General features: G+C 35.4%; 4 protein-coding genes across 14 annotated transcripts; 3 read left to right on the top strand and 1 right to left on the bottom strand.

The window, feature by feature from the left end:
- The first annotated feature begins 6 nt into the window (after positions 1–6).
- LOC107004535 (lysM domain-containing GPI-anchored protein 1-like) lies at positions 7–3,305 on the top strand. Its single transcript, XM_015202759.2, has 5 exons — positions 7–860; positions 2,267–2,384; positions 2,476–2,637; positions 2,740–2,771; positions 2,858–3,305. Exons 1-5 carry the CDS (start codon positions 209–211, stop codon positions 3,133–3,135), a joined length of 1,242 nt encoding a protein of 413 aa, XP_015058245.1. The 5' UTR covers positions 7–208; the 3' UTR covers positions 3,136–3,305.
- Positions 3,306–4,919: 1,614 nt separating this feature from the next.
- On the top strand, positions 4,920–10,099 carry LOC107004533 (filament-like plant protein). 11 transcript variants are annotated; one of them, XM_015202752.2, is made up of 5 exons: positions 4,920–5,073; positions 5,803–5,959; positions 7,535–7,730; positions 8,118–9,412; positions 9,523–10,099. In XM_015202752.2, the coding sequence occupies exons 2-5, from the start codon at positions 5,837–5,839 to the stop codon at positions 9,925–9,927; spliced, it is 2,019 nt and encodes a 672-aa protein (XP_015058238.1). In that variant the 5' UTR covers positions 4,920–5,073; positions 5,803–5,836; the 3' UTR covers positions 9,928–10,099. The 11 variants fall into 11 exon arrangements, with proteins under 11 accessions (XP_015058238.1, XP_015058235.1, XP_015058241.1 ...); XM_015202749.2 differs by having other exon boundaries at positions 4,921–5,203; XM_015202755.2 differs by having other exon boundaries at positions 4,921–5,203; positions 9,526–9,927.
- Positions 10,100–11,811: 1,712 nt separating this feature from the next.
- LOC107004538 (chlorophyllide a oxygenase, chloroplastic-like) lies at positions 11,812–16,257 on the top strand. Its single transcript, XM_015202763.2, has 9 exons — positions 11,812–11,969; positions 12,577–12,813; positions 13,047–13,151; positions 13,338–13,613; positions 13,815–13,962; positions 14,093–14,277; positions 14,370–14,482; positions 14,722–15,016; positions 15,519–16,257. Exons 1-9 carry the CDS (start codon positions 11,886–11,888, stop codon positions 15,681–15,683), a joined length of 1,608 nt encoding a protein of 535 aa, XP_015058249.1. The 5' UTR covers positions 11,812–11,885; the 3' UTR covers positions 15,684–16,257.
- A 337-nt stretch (positions 16,258–16,594) lies between these two features.
- Positions 16,595–19,634, bottom strand: LOC107004540 (BTB/POZ domain-containing protein At1g21780). The gene is made up of 4 exons (XM_015202764.2): positions 19,419–19,634; positions 19,183–19,334; positions 17,690–17,805; positions 16,595–17,382 (listed from the first exon to the last, which is right to left on the bottom strand). Exons 1-4 carry the CDS (start codon positions 19,529–19,531, stop codon positions 16,777–16,779), a joined length of 987 nt encoding a protein of 328 aa, XP_015058250.1. The 5' UTR covers positions 19,532–19,634; the 3' UTR covers positions 16,595–16,776.
- Between the last annotated feature and the right edge of the window lie 310 nt (positions 19,635–19,944).

Raw genomic sequence — 19,944 nt, 5'->3', positions numbered from 1 at the left:
CCCCACCCCAACCCCCTACCCCTCATCACTGTCACTCCGTACCCCTTCCCCACCATTTTCAAGAAAACCCCTTTACTCTTTCAAACCCCAAATCTCCCATTTTGCTCTGTACTTGCAGAGACAAGAGTGCATTTTTTTGTGTGTTTCTGCAACTTCTTGCTGTAGAACCAAGAATTGAGCTTAAAGGGCAAAAGGGTATCTGAGAAAAATGCTACCTTTCTTGTTCCTCTTGATGAGCTTTAGTTTCATCCATCCCACAACTTCAAAATCTACTATTGAGCCATGTTCCAACTCTGATACTTGTTCTTCCCTTCTTGGCTACTCTCTTTATACTGACCTTAAGGTTTCTGAAGTGGCTTCACTCTTTCAAACAGACCCAATATCTCTTCTTACTACAAATGCTATTGATATCTCATATCCAGATGTTGAAAACCACATACTTCCAGCTAAACTGTTCCTTAAGGTTCCTGTTACTTGTTCTTGTGTTGATGGGATCTTTAAGTCTGCTTTTGTTCATTACAAGACTAGGCCTTCTGATACTCTGTCTTTGATTGCTGACATAATATATGGGGGTCTTGTTTCTGCTGACCAGATCAAGGAAGGGAACCCCAATGCTGTTGGTCCTGACCCTTCAGTGTTAAATGTTGGGACTAATCTTTGGATTCCTCTTCCTTGCACTTGCTTTAATGGGACTGACAATAATCTTCCTGCTATTTATATGTCATATGTTGTTAGAGCTGTTGATACTCTTGCAGGGATTGCTGCTAGGTACTCGACCACTCTTACTGACCTTATGAATGTTAATGCTTTGGGAGGTCCTTCTATTAAGGAAGGTGACATTCTTTCCATTCCTTTGTCTGGTGAGCAAATGCAACCCACTCTTTTTCTTTGTTTTTTATGCTTCTTTATTGTGTTCTCTGTGTGTTTATGGTATGCAGGTGTCGAAGTGTTTGATTTTCCATCTGTATTACTCCCTCCCCTCCATTTCAATTTGTTGTCTTGTTTTAACTTGACACGGTCTTTAATCTTGTCGTCCTAAACATGTCCAAGTTAGACGTTAGAATTAAAGAACGACCAAAAAGGAAAAAAAAACATTTTTTCAAAACAGAATGAAAAGGTTACTAAAAACTAAATGGAATGGAGGGAGTATTCAACTCTAGCCTTATGAATATTGTATGTGTAGGGTTGTGTATGCAAACATTATCGCTATCTTGTATACCATATGTGTGTCTGTGCTTGATGGGTAGGACACATATCATGAAGTATGTGTATCTACATTTAATGTAGCTTCTTGGTACTCATCTTTTAAGGGGCCAAGTTGTCTAAGGAGGCATGCTTGCCATGCTATGGGTGAATATGTTCATTCTAGGTTTGCGGGTGTTATACATATGAAAGTAGGTTCCGTGTAACATTGTAATGCATATATAGTATGTAATTTGAACTAATGAAGATTTCATGTCCAACATAAGAACCCTTCTTTGTGTCTACCATTTTCCTCTTCTGTAATCTAATAAAGCAAGCAGTAGTGAGCAATCTAGGATTATTTAGACAATGTTTATTACTGAAGTTACTTTTAATAGTTGATGTTATGCTTAGGTTCATGAAGCAAATGTTGAGTATAAGTTTGATATGTTTTTAAGTGATTTTTTATTTCCTCTTAAATGAAAATGCATCTCTTTGATATTCTTGATGAGAATTGCTTACGATGACCCAATATGATTATACTTCGTAACTGTATGCATCAGATTATGGAGTCAAAAGCTGAGTCACTTGTAACGATCTTTTCTTTTCTTGTCACTAGATGTATGTGTCTGTGAAATGCTTAAAGTTATTGAAAAGAGATGTTACTGTAGCATATCAAGAATTTTTTAACACTTGTAAGGTCACTAAGAGAACAGAACACGAATCCTTATTCGTAGATTGAATATTGCGTTTCTCAGTTCGGTAATAACATCGTTTCTGGCTAAATCAGAAACAGATACTCTCTCCATTTCTTGTAATTTGGAAGTATTTCTTTTGTCTGAGTTTTCATTGTTTCATGTTCTTTATTCTTCTTGCGGTTGTAATTCATCTAGTAGAAACTGCTTTATTGGAGATTTCATAAAAATGGCTCTGTCTTAATATTTCGTTGTTGGATATCGAGTGTTTATAAACAAAGGTATAACTTTAATTATATTAAACTTAGCACAAGCATTGCAGTAAAGCTACTTAATTTCATTCATGATAGATGTTTGGTAATGATAGATGCGTTTTCTTCTCACTGCAGCTTGTACGTCTAGCTTCCCAAGATCTGCCTCGGATTATGGCTTATCTGTTGCGAATGGGAGCTATTCTATTACAGCTAGCCACTGTGTGCAATGCAGTTGTGGACCAGGGGGTCGTAAGTAAGTCAGCAGATTATATGCTTTCAATTTCATTTGCAGTTATCCTGGTCTGTCGAAAGTTCTGATCGTGATATTGCTGGTTGTTTTGCAGTTTGTACTGCATGCCAGCTTCTTTCGCAGTTTCTTGCTCAAGCATGCAGTGCAAGAACAGCAATCTCATGCTCGGAAATGTTACCATACAACAGACTGGTGGTGGTTGCAATGTGACTTCTTGCAATTACGGTGGCCTTGTTAATGGAACCATCATCACTACGTGAGCACTATTGTTCAATTTTCTGCCCTCAATGTATTGTATGTAGTCTCTGATTTCTGTTTGCTTATTTGACACTTTGTATGTCCCTTGTGCTGGATGCAGATTATCCACATCGCTTCAACCTCGATGCCCTGGTAAACATTCAATCGATATTACTTTTCATTTGGTTGCAATATCACTTCTTGCAATGTAATGTTTTCTTGAATCAAATATTTTTCAGGACCTCAACAATTTCCTCCACTTGTTGCCCCACCTACATCAGTAGGCCCCGACTCGATGTTTGCTCCTGCCCCTTCACCTTCTGAATCTGGTGGTGCTCCGATATACCGTCCACATACTTCTATAGTCCCTGCATCTGGCTCAATCATAGCATTTCCACCTTCAGGTGGACCAAGTGGAAGTACATCTTCCGCTTGCTCGTTGAACCCTTTCGTTAGTCTTCTTATGGCAGTTTTCTTGTGTTTGTCTATGAAATACGCGATCTCGCTTCCTTTATAATCCTTGTGATTTGTGGATTTTTTCCCCTTGTTAGAAAGAGGATGTGTTTCTTTTCTTCCTTCAAGTGTAATTTCACTTGAAGATTGTAGTGATTGCTCCAAAATTCTGACTTAATTTTGTGATTTTTCTATTTTTTTAGTGAATTTTGAACAGTGATATCTGTTTTTGCATAGTCTATTCTTACATTTCTCACAATACCTACTTCCGTTGCGGCGACAATATCTTTGAAGAGTCCGACAAACAAGCACAGAAAGTATTAATTACTTAATTATCGAGTTTAAGTTTTGTACACACATATATCACTATTGCCCTCATTATTTTTGTATATATTCTTGAGTAATTAGCGCATAACTGACTTTCTGAGATAAGTTTAAAATTTAAATTTACGCCCTTTTTTCGTATATTAAAAATAAAAGCAAAGGCAAACACATGGAGTATGTGTAAATGTTTGCACTCAAATTGATTGAACGTGAAGATAGTGACAAGGATCCTTACAACGGTGCGCTAAATCAAATTCCACTACCTGTCGTTTTCACTAGGCCAACGTGAAAATCGACTCCGCTAAATCAAATTTAAAATTTTAAATTTAATTAATCGAGTTTAAAATCTTTATTCATATTTATATAACTCCAAGATTATTCATAATCAAATATTTTATGTTATTAATTAGTTTGATTTGCATCCTACTAACACCAAAGGCAGACTTATAATCACATTCCATGTGCAAGAGACTCGAGATAATCTAACTCAATTACACACAATGACACTTTATAAATATTTAAATTATAAATTATACCACAATAACATGTATATCGTATAAAAGTGATTTAATTGATCTTAAAACGATAACCTTTTCATGATAAAAACACACAAATTTCAATTAACAGATCAAGCTAGATAGTTCAATTTACTGTAACTTCAACAAAAAAGAAAAAAGCTTTCCCTTTTAATTTAATTTAATTTCTTTCTTTATCCTTCAATTAAAACAAATAAAACCTAAATTGAGAAATTATTAAAAAACAATAAGGGGTATTTGTGACATTTCCACTTGTTCTCTTTTTTTAATTTCTGTACTCAAATTTACTGAACTACTTCTCGATAATATAAAAATAAAATTAAAAAAAACCCACTTTTATGTTTCTTGGGCGGGAATTGAGTATTAAACTATAAATTTCAAAACAAATAAATAAATAATTCTTTGATAATTTAATTTTAAAATGTCCATTTCACCCTTTATAAAATAACATAACCCTGCAAATATTTAGTATCCCAAATATTTTTTATTTTCTTAAATTCTATGTCAAGTTAAACTAATTCATATAAAACAAAATGAGAAATGAAACCAGAAAAAAAAAAAACAAAAGGAAAAGGAGAAAAAAACAAATATACAGATACCATCCGTCATATTTTAAGGACATTAGTGCCTCTACCGTCCAATAATTAAAGTATTATACTAACAGACATACACGTGTCATAATCTTATTCACCGATTCGGTATCAGATCGTAGATAAGATCGTGCCATATGTTTCTATTTAGTCTTCTGTTAGAATAAAGAGTATATACGCTATAGTTTTTGAACAGTAAAGACATCAATGTCTCTAAAGTATGACTAGAATATTTGTATATAATTTACGATAGTTCAAAAATATGTCTCTAAAATATAATAAAAATATCTATATATAATTTACGATAGTTCAAAGATATATTTAACGGAAAAAATCAGAAGAGCATTGAGAAAGTTGAAAAAAGTGATCCAAAAAGTCTCATTCTTCCTTTGTTCTATTTCAGCATATCACATGCGCTCCTCTTCTGGGTCCCGCATTAGCTATTTCAAAAATCTCCCAAAAAACAGCATATATTAAAAAAAGATTATATTTTTATGAGAAATTTGAATGAATAGAGGCTTCTTGCTTGTGGGTTTTGGATATAATTGAGTAGTTAGTACTTGTTCTCTGACAATTCACAGCACAGATCTTTGACTGTCTGAATTTGTTTATTGCTTCATCAATCTGAAATCTTGAAACCCCAATTCATCTGTTACTGGTTTCTCTGCTTCTTTACAGTAATGTATGTTGATTTCTTGTTTTCTCTTTTTCTTTTTGCATTTTGGGTTGAAACAGTAGAGTCATATAATCTATTCATATTTAATCTTGGAGACAATAAACTGAAAATGGGCCAGCAATGGATCTGTTAAAAAAATATTCCTTTGTCCATTTTTGGCTTGGTGTTTTGAGGTAAGGTCATTTTCTATTGCAAAGGAAATGTCACTTTGGTTTGCCACTAGAACTTTTGGGTAGAGGGTATCATTGAGATTGTGATTTTTGATGGGTTTGCTTTAGATGGGAGCTTCTTGTTTTTTTTTATCAAGAGTAATGGTAAAGTTTGGTTTTTGTTCTATCTATAGTTCAAAATGCTTATTTTTTGAGCTTACATGGATAGTTGAGTGGATTTGAAGGAAAACTGAATGAACTTGAAGCTAAGTTATAGTTGTTGTTAAATGACAGTTTGTTTGGACAGCTGGTTGTATTCTGTAGGGTATAGGTATATTAGTTGTTTCTTTGCATTTGGGATGGAGCTTAATCATATCAGAGGTTATCCGGGTCATTTTTCTGTTGGACTAATGTCTCTTTGTGTTGTTATTGATTGAGGGTATCAATTATATGCAGATGAACATTGTGCTATGAGCATTTAGGAGATTAAATGCTTATTGAGATGGAAAAGAGGAAATGGTTGTGGAAAAGGAGACCTTCCGATAAGAGCCCTGGTGAAACGGAGAGTTCTGGTTCTTTATCTTCATATTCGGAGAGATACTCCGATGAGCAGGTAAAAGGCTTAAAGAGAAAGAGTTCTTTTTTTTTCTTTTTTTGGTCTTTCAGTTAATTGTGCTGATATGGAATAATCTTATATCACATGGTTGGAAAAGATAAGCTGCTGTTTTTTAGAAACCTCACATTTAATCTTCACTTGCACCCCGGATTTTAAATTGATAATGGTTGAGCTAAATATGCTGCTCAAATACTGACAGCTGAAAGTTTTTCGTGTCCGAGTGCTGTATTTTCTTTCTACTTGCATATATATATATATATATGTACCAGTTTTGATTTTTGAAATATTTGGAAGGTCATTGGTCTTTATTGATCATTATCAGGCTTTCGCTATTGGTTTAGTTATAGAAATGACTAGCTTATAGTTATTGTAGACAAATAATCACAATAGATAGCCCCCCATATTGCTGAACCACCAGACTGCCCGTCATCATCTAGAGAACGTCCCTTCTCCGTGGTTTATCCAATTTCTACATTTAAATTGAGCCATAATTCTTCTCCCCATGTACTTCTTAACATTTATCTATTGTAAATGTTTACCTAAATGTTGGATTAGTATATAAATATTGTTATTTTATTGTCGTTATTTTCCTTTCAATCCTGCTTTGGTTACACTTTTTTTGAGCTGAGGGTCTATTAGAAATAACCTCTCTACCCCCACAAAGGTAGTGGTAAGGTCTGCATACATCCTACCCTACTTGTGGGGCTACACTTGTTCTCATTGAATTAGTATAAAGTTCCAGTTTTTAAGGTGCTTGGGAAGAATTATGTTTCATGACTTTATTAAAGAACACTAAGTTCCTCATAGAAGGGATTTATGATATCTATAAAACTAAATTGGTATAATACTAATTTGTTGTTTAATGAATCTGAGGTGATCTTTTTAGGAGTTTAAGGTTTTATTAAATGAAAAGTCTGCAGTCCAAGTTTGTAGTTAATTCACTAATCTCAGATCTATATGAGGCAAAAAGCAACATAAAAGAGATTGTTGTGATAGAATTGAGTATGTCAGATCATATTAATTGAGCGTCAAACAGTTTATTTATCTGCAGAGCATCTCCTGAAATAGCAAATGTAAATTGCAGAGGCCGATTGAATAACAATTTATATGTGCAGCTAAAAACAGTAGTGGCTGAAGATTGACCTCTAGTTTGGTGCCTTGATATGCTTTCCAGTATAAAGATCTGTGCTCAGGTTAGATGGTAGCAGATGATGCAAGATCTTGGTTTGGAAAGAAAGTGCCAAAAGCTTTCATAAGTGATGTTTCTTACCGTAGTATACTTTCACCCTTGACCTTTTTTTTTGGTTGAGATTAGATGGTCTCAGTAAGTGTAAAGATGTTCCTATAGCTTTGTTAAAAGAAATGTTGTCCTTATCACTGCACCATCCATTCCTTCTTTTTAGGGTCATTTGTCTCATATCGAAAATCATTCAATAGAAATCTTACTGACTAGCTGCCAGAGAACCATCTCTGTGCAATCTAGAACATTTTCTTGTCAAGAAAAGCTTTAACATTTTTAGCTATTGTATTACTTCTTTTACGACAAAGGATCACCTGTTCTTTTCATTGAAGCAGGATGCACTAAAAGAATTTCCTGACCATGACAAACAGTCACCAGAGGTTACCTCAAAATCTGCATCCATTGATGATGAATCCAAGGAAAGCTTGAGATGCTTGACAGAGAAATTATCAGCTGCTCTTGTTAATGTTAGCGCCAAAGAAGACTTAGTTAAGCAGCATGCTAAAGTTGCCGAAGAAGCTATCGCAGGTATCTTCTTCAACTCCTTTCTTCCTTTGTTTGGATTCCAATCTAATTAAGGCATTTGGACATTAAAATGTGATATTTGAAAAATAGAAGTTGTAAAAAGGGTATTTGGAAGTTGTAGTTGTGTGTTGGACATGCATTTAACTTGAAATAAATAGAAGCTCTGTGACCGGAAAAAAAGTTCACTTGAACTGTATTTCATTGGAAAAAAAGGAAAAAATAAACGGGAGCTAAGATTCGTCTCTTGGCTGTCTCTTCATGCACACCCCTTTTTCTGGTATGTGTTTCACACGCTGAAACAATTTTGTGGAATATGCCTCTTCCATCACCTTCCAAAGAAAGTGATTTTTGGTCTGATAATTTCTTGTATACTTTTTATCATCTTGGTAGGTTGGGAAAAGGCAGAAAATGAAGTTGCAGTTCTAAAGCAGCAACTAGATGCGGCTGTGCAGCAAAACTTGACTTTGGAAGTTCGTGTCAGTCATCTCGATGGTGCACTCAAGGAATGTGTCAGGCAGTTGAGACAAGCAAGAGATGAGCAAGAGAAAATGATTCAAGACGCTATGGCAGAAAAAAATGAAATGGAATCTGAAAAAACTGCACTTGAGAAACAGCTACTTAAGCTCCAGACACAAGTGGAGGCTGGTAAAGCTGAAATGCCTACTTCTACTGATCCTGATATCCTTGTCAGGCTTAAGTATCTAGAGAAAGAGAACGCAGCTCTCAAAATTGAACTTGTCTCTTGTTCAGAAGTGTTGGAAATTAGGACTATTGAGAGGGATCTGAGCACTCAAGCAGCAGAAACTGCCAGCAAGCAGCAGCTGGAAAGCATAAAAAAGCTGACCAAACTTGAAGTTGAGTGTCGAAAGCTACAGGCCATGGCTCGCAAATCATCCCCATTCAATGATCAACGCTCCTCTGCTGTTTCATCTTTCTATGTGGACTCTGTCACCGATAGCCAGTCTGACAGTGGAGAGCGGTTAAACACAGTTGACAATGATGCCCTCAAAATGAGTAAACTGGAAACAAGAGAATATGAACCAAGTTGCTCAAATTCATGGGCTTCAGCACTCATTGCTGAGCTTGATCAATTTAAGAATGAAAAGGCCATACCTAAAACTCTTGCTGCCTGTTCTATAGAAATCGATATGATGGATGATTTCTTGGAGATGGAGCAACTTGCTGCATTATCTGAAACTGCAAACAAGACACCTTCAGTAACTTCTGATGCTGTTCCTCATGATTCCCCCAATATTGAGAACCCTTTGGCAGCAGAATACAATTCCATTTCACAAAGGGTGGTTGAATTAGAACAAAAGCTGGAGAAGATTGAAGCAGAGAAAGCTGAACTGGAGAATGCTTTCAATGAGAGTCAAGATGCCCTTAAAGTGTCCTCTTTGCAGCTTAAGGAAACTCAAACCAGGTTGGAAGGGCTGCAGAAGGAGCTAGATGTGGTAAACGAGTCAAAAGAGTTGCTAGAGTTTCAACTCTATGGCATGGAGGTAGAAGCACGGACAATGTCTGTAAATATTGATTCTTTGAAGACAGAAGTTGAAAGAGAAAAATCCTTGTCATCAGAAATGGAAGCTAAATGTCATGAATTGGAAAACGACCTTAGAAAAAAATCCCAGGAAGCTGAAGCTCAGCAAACTTCTGGTTCAAATAGTGAATTGAAAATAAAACAGGTAGCTCTTTCTCTCAACCTATCTTATGTTGTTTGTCATTCATGTATAGACACATCGATGTGAAGAAAAGAAGATGAAAATTAATAATGGTATGTAAACTTTCTCACTAGCAGGAGGATTTAGCCGTGGCTGCTGACAAGCTTGCAGAATGCCAGAAAACAATTGCATCCCTTGGGAAACAGCTACAATCCCTAGCTACTCTAGAAGATTTCCTGATAGACACTGCAAATCTTCCTGGTGGAGGATCAGTTGTTGCCAAAGCAGGAGAAGAACTATGGAAGTTGCATGTAAACGAGACATTTACCCCAAAACGTGATTTTGATCCTACCAAGGTTGAGGAGAATGTGAGTCATTCTACAAACGGAAATGAAGGGGAATCTCCAGCATCCTCATCTTCATCATCTACTTCATCCACTACTCAGGCTAGCACTGGCAAAAGCAAAAATGGCTTTGGGAAGTTGTTTTCTCGGAGTAAGAGTGGAGTTCCAACTCTAAAAGTTAGTGAGGATAAATAAATAGAGGAAGAATGTTGAGAAGGTTGGAACATAATTTGTAAAAGGTTTTATCAGTTACATGGCTGATCAAATTCTGTTTGATAAGCAAACTGTTTGCTTCAATAGTTATGATGAATATCTTGAGAAGCTTCAAATAGCAATAGACACCTTGAATTTACACTGCTTTGGCTAATCTCCCTCTTTTTAATCCATTTCAGTATATTTTTGTATCCATTTCTAGTCTACTTTCTCCAGTTAACTACATTCTTGAGTAACAATAACTATCCCCTAAAAAATATATATGGAAATGAAGTTGGAAAATAATTCTGTAATAAAATACAGTTACAACATGTGATTGGTATTTTGTTGTACAACTAATATGGATATAATTGTTTACTACATACACCATTTATAGGAAAAATTAGTGGGAAAAATCCTTCGGGGGTCCGATGGTTTGGGCTTGGGACTTCCATGTTAGAGGTTTCAAGTTTAAACCCCTTGCCAACAGAAGTAATGGGTTTTGCCTTCTGGGTCGAGCTCATCGCACCGGGCTTGCCTAGTGCGAATTATCTCTCCTATGTGGTTTGCGAGCTATTGCATAGGAGCGGAGGTTTTACCTTGTGCGCACCTAAAAAGTAGCGGCCGCAGGTTTTCCTTGTCATAAAAAAATAATAATGAGAAAAACAATTACCTTAAATAAAAGGCATAATACATATATTGGACACTAAACTTGACTTCAAATTTTAACTTTGACCTCAAACTTTCATAATGCACAAATAGGCACTTTAACTATCCCAACTTTCAATAAATAAACACGTGATTCCTACCTGGCAAAATACGTGAAATGCACGCATTTTGCGCGAGTGAGGGGTAATTTTCGAGGCCCACAAAGGTTAAAAAATGTTGAAATGACAATTCTATCCTTAATGAATCTCTTTTATATTAATTAAAATTAATTTTAATTTTTTTTAGTTTCAAAATGACATGTAAGATATTTTTTTTAAAAAAAGACATGTAAAATGTTTAGTTAGTTGGCAGCCACTGGTTGACTCACCAATACACGTGAGAGCGTTTGCATTTCACGCATTTTGGCTCCAAAAATCGCGTGTTTATTTATTGAAAGATATGATAGTTAAAGTGCCTATTTGTGCTCTATGAAAATTTGAGGTCAAAGTTAAAATTTAAAGCCAAGTTTAGGGTCTAAAATATTTATTATGCCTAAATAAAATATTACGGTTCATACCTATTCATGAAACATATTCACAAAAAAGTATAGTAGGTATATACGTTGTATACCTTCTGTGTATAATGTCTTTTTACTCCTTTTGTACTCAATGATACGCAATATCATGAGATAAAAATAATTTCAATATCAATTAATACTTCAAATCAAAAATAAAATAAAGTAATCTTCTAATTTTATCATGAAATTATTATTTTTATGTTACGTATTAAATTTTGTCAGCCACACATAAAGTAGGACCATTCAATAAAAGAGGGAGATTTTTATAAAAAAAATCAAAGAAAAGATAAGAGTAAGATATCTTCCTACATCCATGCTGGCAGAGAGAAGTCAAGTTAACATATACTCTGTTCACTTTTAATTATCATGTTATAAATTTTAAATTAATATTTTAAATTAAATAATTTAAATATTAAAAAACAATTCATATTATCAATCAAAATTCTTATCGATTGACTCCAAAAAAAAAAATTATGACAACTAAAATTAAACGTAGTAAATCTAAATATAGAAAGAATCATGTGGAAACGGAAAGTGCCACGTGTGAAACATATGGGTCCCACTTATTTCCACGTGGCAATCTATGGGAGGTCAATAGAGATTGCGCAGAACACCAACCTCTTATCTAACAAAAAAAAAAAAAAACATTAGAAAAACAGAACAATCTGTTGTTGTTTACAGCATTTTTCTTAAATAGGTGAAGAGAAGAAATACAAAAAAATAATCTTTTTTTATCATGACAGCCATTGCTACTGCTACTGCTATTTCTCTTTCACTTCCTTTCTCTTTGTGCCGCTCTAATAAGTCTTATACTAGAAAGGTATTCTTTATTTTCTTGTACTTTTTTTTTTTGGGGTGTTTGCAAGAAACTAAAAAGATTGCTTCTTTGTCTAGATTAAGCTTGTATATGGAGACCCTTTTTTAAATTGTAGTGAAAAAAGATCATAAAAGTCAGTTTCTTGATGTTGGTTATGTGTACATAGATTTCAAAATTCAAAGGGGTATGCATTTTGAAACATGTTTGTAGAATTGTAGTGTCAAAAGTGGATCAGTTTTGATTTAGTGATCTTGTGGATTAGTAATATTTTTTGCATAGGTTGGTAACTTAGCCAGTTAAGCTTTTACTGCACTCTGATGGAGAGTTCTGATTGTTCACAATACTTGAAATTTAGGTGCTTTTTGTCATGAAAATTTTGAGTGTTTGGAAAAAGTAGTTTTTATTTCGAATAATGAAAGATGATATTTGAAAATTTATTTGATTGTCCAATAGACTATCTGCAAGAATAAGCTCATCATCGTTTAATCGTGTAGTCCTTTAGGCTATTGTTCATGAAATATCAGAATGGAGATTCATATGTCATTTGCATTTTCTTCGTCTGAGCAAAAGAATTGACTGTTTACTGTTTTTGCATCTTGTTCACAATCAGTTTGTCAAAGGGAGCTTTGGAGTATTTGCTGTGTATGGGGAGGAGGGTGGGATTCCAGATAAGAAAAGTTCCTGGTTGACACTCTTTAATGTGGAAGATCCCAGGACTAAAGCTCCACAAAGTAAAGGCAAGTTCTTGGATGCAAATCAAGCTTTAGAAGTTGCTAGATATGATCTACAATACTGTGATTGGAGAGCTAGGCAAGATGTACTTACTATAATGCTCCTACACGAAAAGGTACATATTTGAATTAATGTGTGTACTGAACTTGAAAACCTGGTAAAATACAACATCCACTATCTTTGTCTAGGTCTATTTACAAGTTTGTTGCATTGCTGTTTCTCATTTGCCTTGCTTTCCAGATATAGTTCACTTTATTTACTCTATATTGTACCTTTCTTAGAGTTGTTTCAAATTTTCCCAGTCTTCATCGTACTCTACATTGTATTCTAATCAGTTCATGGAACTAGGTTGTGGAAGTATTAAACCCTCTGGCACGCGATTATAAATCTATTGGAACCATGAAGAAGGAACTTGCAGAGTTGCAAGAAGAACTTTCTCAGGCTCACAACCAGGTTTGGAAAATTCATTTTGATACAAATTGCATTTTCTGGTTATTCAGGGTGATTTCCCTTCTATATGTCAAACTTATTGAAACGAGTCTTCTGAAAAATAAATCGAAAGTTATATGGAAAAACATTTCCAGGATATTGCTTAATTTCTCGTAAGTATAAAGCTTTATATGTGAACCAATTCAACAGGTACATATATCAGAGGCCCGGGTTTCTGCTGCTTTAGATAAGCTAGCTTACATGGAAGAGTTGGTTAACGATAGGCTTCTGCAAGAGAGAAGCACAGTAGAATCAGAATGCACGTCTTCCTCTGCAAGCACGTCAACAGGATTATTAGACACTCCAAAAAGCAAGCAACCACGAAGAACGCTGAATGTCTCAGGTCCTGTCCAAGATTACAGTTCCCGTTTGAAGAACTTTTGGTACCCTGTGGCATTCTCCGCAGATCTTAAGAATGACACCATGGTGAGTCAATTATATCATAACTGCCAGTCTCTTTAGCCTAAAAGAAAGAAAACATTTGATTTAAAACACAGAAAACCATGTAGATGCAAAATTATGATGCCACAACAAATTAACAAGCTATATGATCTGCTCTCCTACTTTATGGTCTTCTGTTTATTCTTTTGGCTCTTCTATTGATGACTGTAAACTGTATCTTTGTAGTTACCGATTGATTGCTTTGAGCAATCGTGGGTGATTTTTCGTGGGGCTGATGGAAAACCTGGATGTGTCCGGAATACATGTGCACATAGAGCCTGCCCTCTTGATCTTGGCTCAGTGAATGAGGGTCGCATCCAATGCCCTTATCATGGTGAGATAAATTTGAATCCTTCCATTTACAGTCCAGAGTTCATATTCGGGAGATGGACAGCTTTTAAATGGGTTTTGTAGAGGACATGAAATAGCTGACACTAACTTTCATGTTTGTTAAATGAATTTAGGATGGGAGTACTCCACTGACGGGAAGTGTGAGAAAATGCCATCAACAAGATTGCTGAATGTAAAGATCAAAGCACTGCCCTGCTTTGAGCAAGAGGGAATGATATGGATTTGGCCAGGAAATGATCCACCTGCAGCTACCCTTCCTTCTTTACTACCACCTTCTGGATTTCAGATCCATGCTGAGGTTCGAAATCACTTACGTTTGATTTTCAGCTGTTTATCTTACAACTTATGTATGAGTATTTTGCCTTACGACTGTTTTCACTGAAACTGTAGATAGTCATGGAACTTCCAGTGGAACATGGACTACTTTTAGACAATCTTTTAGATCTTGCACACGCACCTTTCACACATACATCAACTTTTGCTAAAGGATGGAGTGTACCAAGGTAGTTATGGACATGAACCTATGATGCTTATTATTTAGACGTTTAGTACTATATCAATAGTAGAGTAAATTGTCTTTCTATTTGTTTTCATATGGTTTTCCAGAAAACTTGATTTTTCTGGTCCAAGTTATGAGTTTTAAGGATTAAGAAATGCTTTCAAGTTGTGCATTGTGTTTTGTGTAGTATATGAAGGTCTACGTACTTATAGTTTACCTTTTTTTTTTTTTTTTAAATTTCAGCTTGGTAAAGTTCTTGACTCCTGCATCTGGTCTGCAAGGATATTGGGATCCCTATCCAATAGATATGGAATTTAGACCACCTTGTATGGTTTTATCCACCATTGGCATCTCAAAGCCAGGCAAATTGGAAGGACAGAGCACCAAGCAGTGTTCTACGCACCTTCATCAACTGCATGTTTGCTTACCTGCATCACGACAGAAAACACGGTTATTATATAGAATGTCACTGGATTTTGCTCCCCTGCTGAAACACATCCCCTTCATGCAATACGTTTGGAGACATTTTGCTGAGCAGGTTTGTTTCTGTCCAAAACTTTGTAAAAAATGGTGATTACATGAACATCTTATAGAAGTCTGACTTCATGAAATAACGACTGCCTGATCTATGAAAAACTGCATTTTGTTCTGGAACATCTATCTTGAAAATTTATGCATTTTGAAGTTGGAAATATGCAACGGATAGAACAAAATCAGAGCTTAAACTCCAGGATTACCATCACATGGCTCTAGAAGCTCATAGTCACAATAATTTAGATTTGCAAACTCTTTGATTCCTGGAAGTTACATAAACTTGCCTAAAATAGAACCACATGATTGTGAGCATGATCTTCTAAAATAGTAAATTTGCCAAATATCAGATAAAGTTTCACCTTCTGTATAAGATATTACTACATTTTTGCTTCTTCAGTAAGGATAATGCTGCAAAGAAATTCTCCTATATGAATATAAAATAAAGAGGGTACCAAAATGAAAGATATGTTCTAACATTTTTCTCTTCTTCGTAAAATTGTATACAGGTTTTAAACGAAGATTTACGGCTTGTGCTTGGCCAGCAGGATCGCATGCTCAATGGCGCCAATATTTGGAACCTGCCAGTGTCTTACGATAAGCTAGGTGTGAGGTATAGAATATGGAGAGACGCTGTAGATAGTGGAGAAAAGGAACTACCTTTCAGCAAATAAATATCGTTCCATCAAGAACCGGGTTCCACTTTTCAAGATGACTTTGATCTCTTCATAGTCAGCTTACGCCAAAATTCAGTCCAGTTGCTGAGAAGCTCTCACTTACTGCAATTTTCCATATTTTTTCTTGTGAGGAGATACTACACCCTTCTGTAAATATAGCTGTACACAATTTTTTTGTAGGTTCGTGTACAGTTTGAGCAACCTTACATTCCTCACCAACAATCTATCCTGTCCTGATTGCCACTTGAAAAAATCTCATAGGTTCTTTGTAAGTGTCTAGAGTCCCAGCAATGACGTTCCACCTTGTTATAGCATAATTTCTGATCTCAGATTGCAAGTATTCTTTTTGCCAAACAATAAGCCAGAGATGTTTTGATCTTTGGTAGCAGTTTGAGCTCAGTTGAATCAGTATGATAGTATTGAAATATTATCCTTGTAGTAAGTATATTATTGTCGTCGATGTTCCTATGCTGAACAAGAGACAAAACTTGATGAAACAATCCATGTTTTCATTTCTGAGTCTTGGCTAGGAAAACTGAGCTCAAAGTTATGCAAGATGACCCTTTAAACACAGTAGCAGCAGATCCAAGAATCGTGTACTTCTGGACATTATGCAAATGCTCATTATAGTGTAGATGATGACCCAAACAACATATGGCGTAGTACCCTTGCTGAGTCTTGTGAAAAATTATTTCTTATGTAATATAACATTATCAAGGAAAAAATTTATTTAATGAAACCAACAACATAATCAGTGAAACGCCACATGTGGAGAGAACATTACTCTGCAAATACAAAAATACACTACTAAATCCCATTTTTAGTTTCTACTAAGAATATTGGCTTGGGTGGTTTCTACCAGTTTTCCAAGGGTTCAGCTGGCAAACAACAGAGATCCAAATCCAAGGTGCTTGCAAACAGAACATTAACCATTTATATAAACTTATACCAGATAACACACTTAATAAGTTCAACAAAATTTACACAGGATTAGCATATAGATACAACATGGCTTTCTTAGAAAGCTACAGCTTAGTAATTAATAGATAAGAGTTATCCCATATACAACTATGGCAAAAACCTCATCATGTTAGGCAGGCTTCCAAACTGTGAGCACTTCTTGAAACATCTCTAGCATCAGATCTCTATCTGCCTGTCTGAAGAAGTTGTTAATTTCCTCCCTAACATCATAAATCTTGCCAAAATCGAACAAATACATCAAGCAACCTTTTTTCAATTTATTTAGCTGGTAAAGCCAGGCCTCTTGCAGTCTTTCGAGGACATTACCCGAGTTGATGTCTTCTAGGAGACTTTCCTCACAAGCATTCTTCAAATCTACAATATCATACTTGTTTGCCGCACCCAGTAATGCCAATCGGTGCTTCCAGAAATCCTCTTGTTTTATGGTTCCATACAAGTAACTAAGAAGCGCTGTGCATGATTCTGTTGACATGTCTTCTATGTCGATTATAGAGGACTCTTTCTCCCTGAGATCGTGAAGGAACATGCTGTGGAATACAGGAGAAGTAGCAGACAGTATCGCTCTGTGAGCTTGCACTGATCCATCAGCCGTATTAATGGTAACATCAGCATGGATGGACTCATCAAGCATGCGAGAGAGGCATCGGAGAGTACTTTGGGTAGCTAAAGATTGCAAAATCATGTCATTGGGCCATATAGATTTTCCTTCTCCACCCTGAAGGTTCAATTACCACAGGTTACTAAGAGAAGGAACATGAATTCAAATAAATACTCAAGGTCATTTACTGGTAAATGCTGAGAAGAAACTTTTCATTCTTTTCCATTTTCTGTAAAATGGAACAATTGGAAAATTTCAGTTAAACAAAGGAACAACCAAATAAGTCAATCACGTAAGCCTATACACCAGCCCTATCTGTTAAAACTAGATAGGTAGTTTATCAGAGAACCATTTCATGTAGCAATCTCATACAGTCGTGCATATTAAACACACACTGGAACACTTTAGAATATCAAGAACTCACATTTGGGGTGTAGATCTTCAGGTCAAGGAACTCAACATCAATGACAAATCGACCTTGTAAACAAGAATCAATAGGCCACACAAAGTCATCACTTGTTCGAAGCAGCCTCTCATATACTGCAACATGGACCGCCACAGAATTATACATGCAACGTAACATGTTGAATATAGTTAATACAGAATTGTTTATGAAATTCAACTGTGATAGAGGCGAGAAGAGGTGTGATGGACATTAGTTGCAGGCTCTTTATCTGGACAAACAAAGAAAAAAACAAGGAAGCACAAGAGTCTACACTTACATGTGTCTGCATATGCAGCTGAAGAATATTCAATGTGCAACTAAAAACCGTAACAATCCTTACTAGAAGCATAAATAGCACACGACAGTTAAGCTAGAAATTATTGGCATATTAATAGCCTAAGGCAGTCCAGAGATAGGATCTTGTCCTACAAGAAAGGGTACAAATTTGATTTATAGCATGTACAGAGAGGTCTTTTTTCTCTTCAACAAAACAAAAAATTTGACCATATAAAGAAGGAAAATTTATGTGCACCATTAAGGACACTGAACTGCTTTCTCTAATATTTCAGTGCTTTTTATCGACGATAATCTAAGTTGCCTAAGATAACTCCCACCCATCCCCACATCACAGATGCATGCAGCAAACAATATGATACCCATGACCCATCCCCTAATATTACACATGCCATAGTAATTGGCAGTCCAAATGAAAAACATAATGTGAGATGCGTCCAAGAATTCCTTATCAAAGAAATCACAAGTTTCAGAACCATGCATACATATACATCATGTTTCCTTTTTCATATATGAGCATAACAACTGACCTGATAAATTATTAAGTAGAAATGTCTAAGTTTCCACCCCTCCAGGAGGAGAGGATTGGGCATTTTCGCTCTATACAAGTAAATTCATCTCTAGCCGCTCAGCGTAGTCCAAATCCATTACCAAATCATCCATAACAGATGGAAATAACCATGATGAAAATTGACGTAATAGATTAGTTACACTTGTGTGGCAAATAGAGATTTGCAACCAGACCTTTGTGAATAGATCAAGGAGCTAAGAAATTGATAAAGATTTGAGAGTTGAATTCATCCAACATATATTTAATTGTACTACTTTCCCATGTAAATCACCTCGGTCACACTTTATATTACATCCCTCAGTTTTCACAGATACAGATGTCGTCAAACGAAGACACGTTTCTCCAAAACTAGTGATCTTTGCCAGAACAACAACCAGACCATATCAAAATACAAATTACATCAAACAAAATGGTGCAATTCGATGGGAAAACCTAATACAACACAGTAATAACAACAAATGAACTCTGCAAATGCACCAAACAAGCAAAATAACTCAAAAATACATCTTCAAACTTTTGATAGGTAACTCGACCTCTGCAACTTGCAATAGTAAATATACTCAAATGGGTACAATCAAAACAGAGAAGAGCTGAAAATAGAGTTTACCAGGAGATATATGAGGTCTCCGATTGGTTCCAGTTGTAGTAACACGAAGCATAAAGCGAGCAAAAGGAGGAGGAAGCTGCTCTTTCGATAGCCGAGAAGGTTCAGGAAACAATCGAATATACAAATACCGATTCTTCTCAATTGACAGATGCCTTAATCAACCATCAATCAACATGAGAAAAACAAGATGATAAACAGAAATCAAGTAGAAAAAACTAAAAAACTAAAAAACATACCAGTTCCATATACCAATTTTAAAAGGGTCAGATCTTTTGTAAGTAGATGCTGTGAAATTGTCGATCCTCCATTGAGCTAACCTTGATAGAGTCTCTACCTTGCTGTCTGTCATCCTCCTTCTTCTTCCCCTAGCCTCTGCTAGTGATGAATCATTATATAAAGTTTTGATTTTTAGGAATTAACTAAAACTTAACTGAGAAGAAGTCTTTGCTTTTTGAAAAGGACATAAGAAAAAAAGTTTTTATCTTTTACACAAAAACCATAATATATAAATACTCACTCCGTTAGTATTGTTTGTTAATTTGATTAATTTTCAAAGTTAAATTATTAGATATTTTAAAATTATATGAAAATGACTATAAATTACAATCTTTTTCATAATAATATGATAAAAAAATACATCTTAAAATATTAGTAAAAGTTTTTATATAGTTTGACTCTAAAAATAAAAATCATAACAACAATACCTGACGGAGGGAGTACTTAAAAAAAAGAAAAGATAGACACCTAAAATTTGCAGGGATT

Source organism: Solanum pennellii, chromosome 11 (assembly GCF_001406875.1).
Source record: "Solanum pennellii chromosome 11, SPENNV200".
Lineage (NCBI taxonomy): Eukaryota > Viridiplantae > Streptophyta > Magnoliopsida > Solanales > Solanaceae > Solanum > Solanum pennellii.
The sequence above is the reverse complement of the archived record's forward strand: the minus strand, read 5'-3'. Positions and strand labels throughout refer to the sequence as shown.

What these genes read in the sequence shown, in the direction of transcription:
- LOC107004535 (XM_015202759.2), top strand. Translation starts at nt 209, where the DNA reads ATGCTACCTTTCTTGTTCCTCTTGATGAGCTTTAGTTTCATCCATCCC. An exon ending in TCTTTCCATTCCTTTGTCTG is followed by an intron (nt 861 to 2,266) that starts GTGAGCAAATGC and finishes TTCTCACTGCAG; the next exon opens with CTTGTACGTCTAGCTTCCCA. An exon ending in TGTGGACCAGGGGGTCGTAA is followed by an intron (nt 2,385 to 2,475) that starts GTAAGTCAGCAG and finishes GTTGTTTTGCAG; the next exon opens with TTTGTACTGCATGCCAGCTT.
- LOC107004538 (XM_015202763.2), top strand. Translation starts at nt 11,886, where the DNA reads ATGACAGCCATTGCTACTGCTACTGCTATTTCTCTTTCACTTCCTTTC. An exon ending in TTTCTCAGGCTCACAACCAG is followed by an intron (nt 13,152 to 13,337) that starts GTTTGGAAAATT and finishes CCAATTCAACAG; the next exon opens with GTACATATATCAGAGGCCCG. An exon ending in ATCTTAAGAATGACACCATG is followed by an intron (nt 13,614 to 13,814) that starts GTGAGTCAATTA and finishes GTATCTTTGTAG; the next exon opens with TTACCGATTGATTGCTTTGA.
- LOC107004540 (XM_015202764.2), bottom strand. Translation starts at nt 19,531, where the DNA reads ATGACAGACAGCAAGGTAGAGACTCTATCAAGGTTAGCTCAATGGAGG. An exon ending in AAAATTGGTATATGGAACTG is followed by an intron (nt 19,335 to 19,418) that starts GTATGTTTTTTA and finishes TGGTTGATTAAG; the next exon opens with GCATCTGTCAATTGAGAAGA. An exon ending in GAGACCTCATATATCTCCTG is followed by an intron (nt 17,806 to 19,182) that starts GTAAACTCTATT and finishes TCCATGTTGCAG; the next exon opens with TATATGAGAGGCTGCTTCGA.
- LOC107004533 (XM_015202752.2), top strand. Translation starts at nt 5,837, where the DNA reads ATGCTTATTGAGATGGAAAAGAGGAAATGGTTGTGGAAAAGGAGACCT. An exon ending in AGAGATACTCCGATGAGCAG is followed by an intron (nt 5,960 to 7,534) that starts GTAAAAGGCTTA and finishes TTTTCATTGAAG; the next exon opens with CAGGATGCACTAAAAGAATT. An exon ending in GTGAATTGAAAATAAAACAG is followed by an intron (nt 9,413 to 9,522) that starts GTAGCTCTTTCT and finishes CTTTCTCACTAG; the next exon opens with CAGGAGGATTTAGCCGTGGC.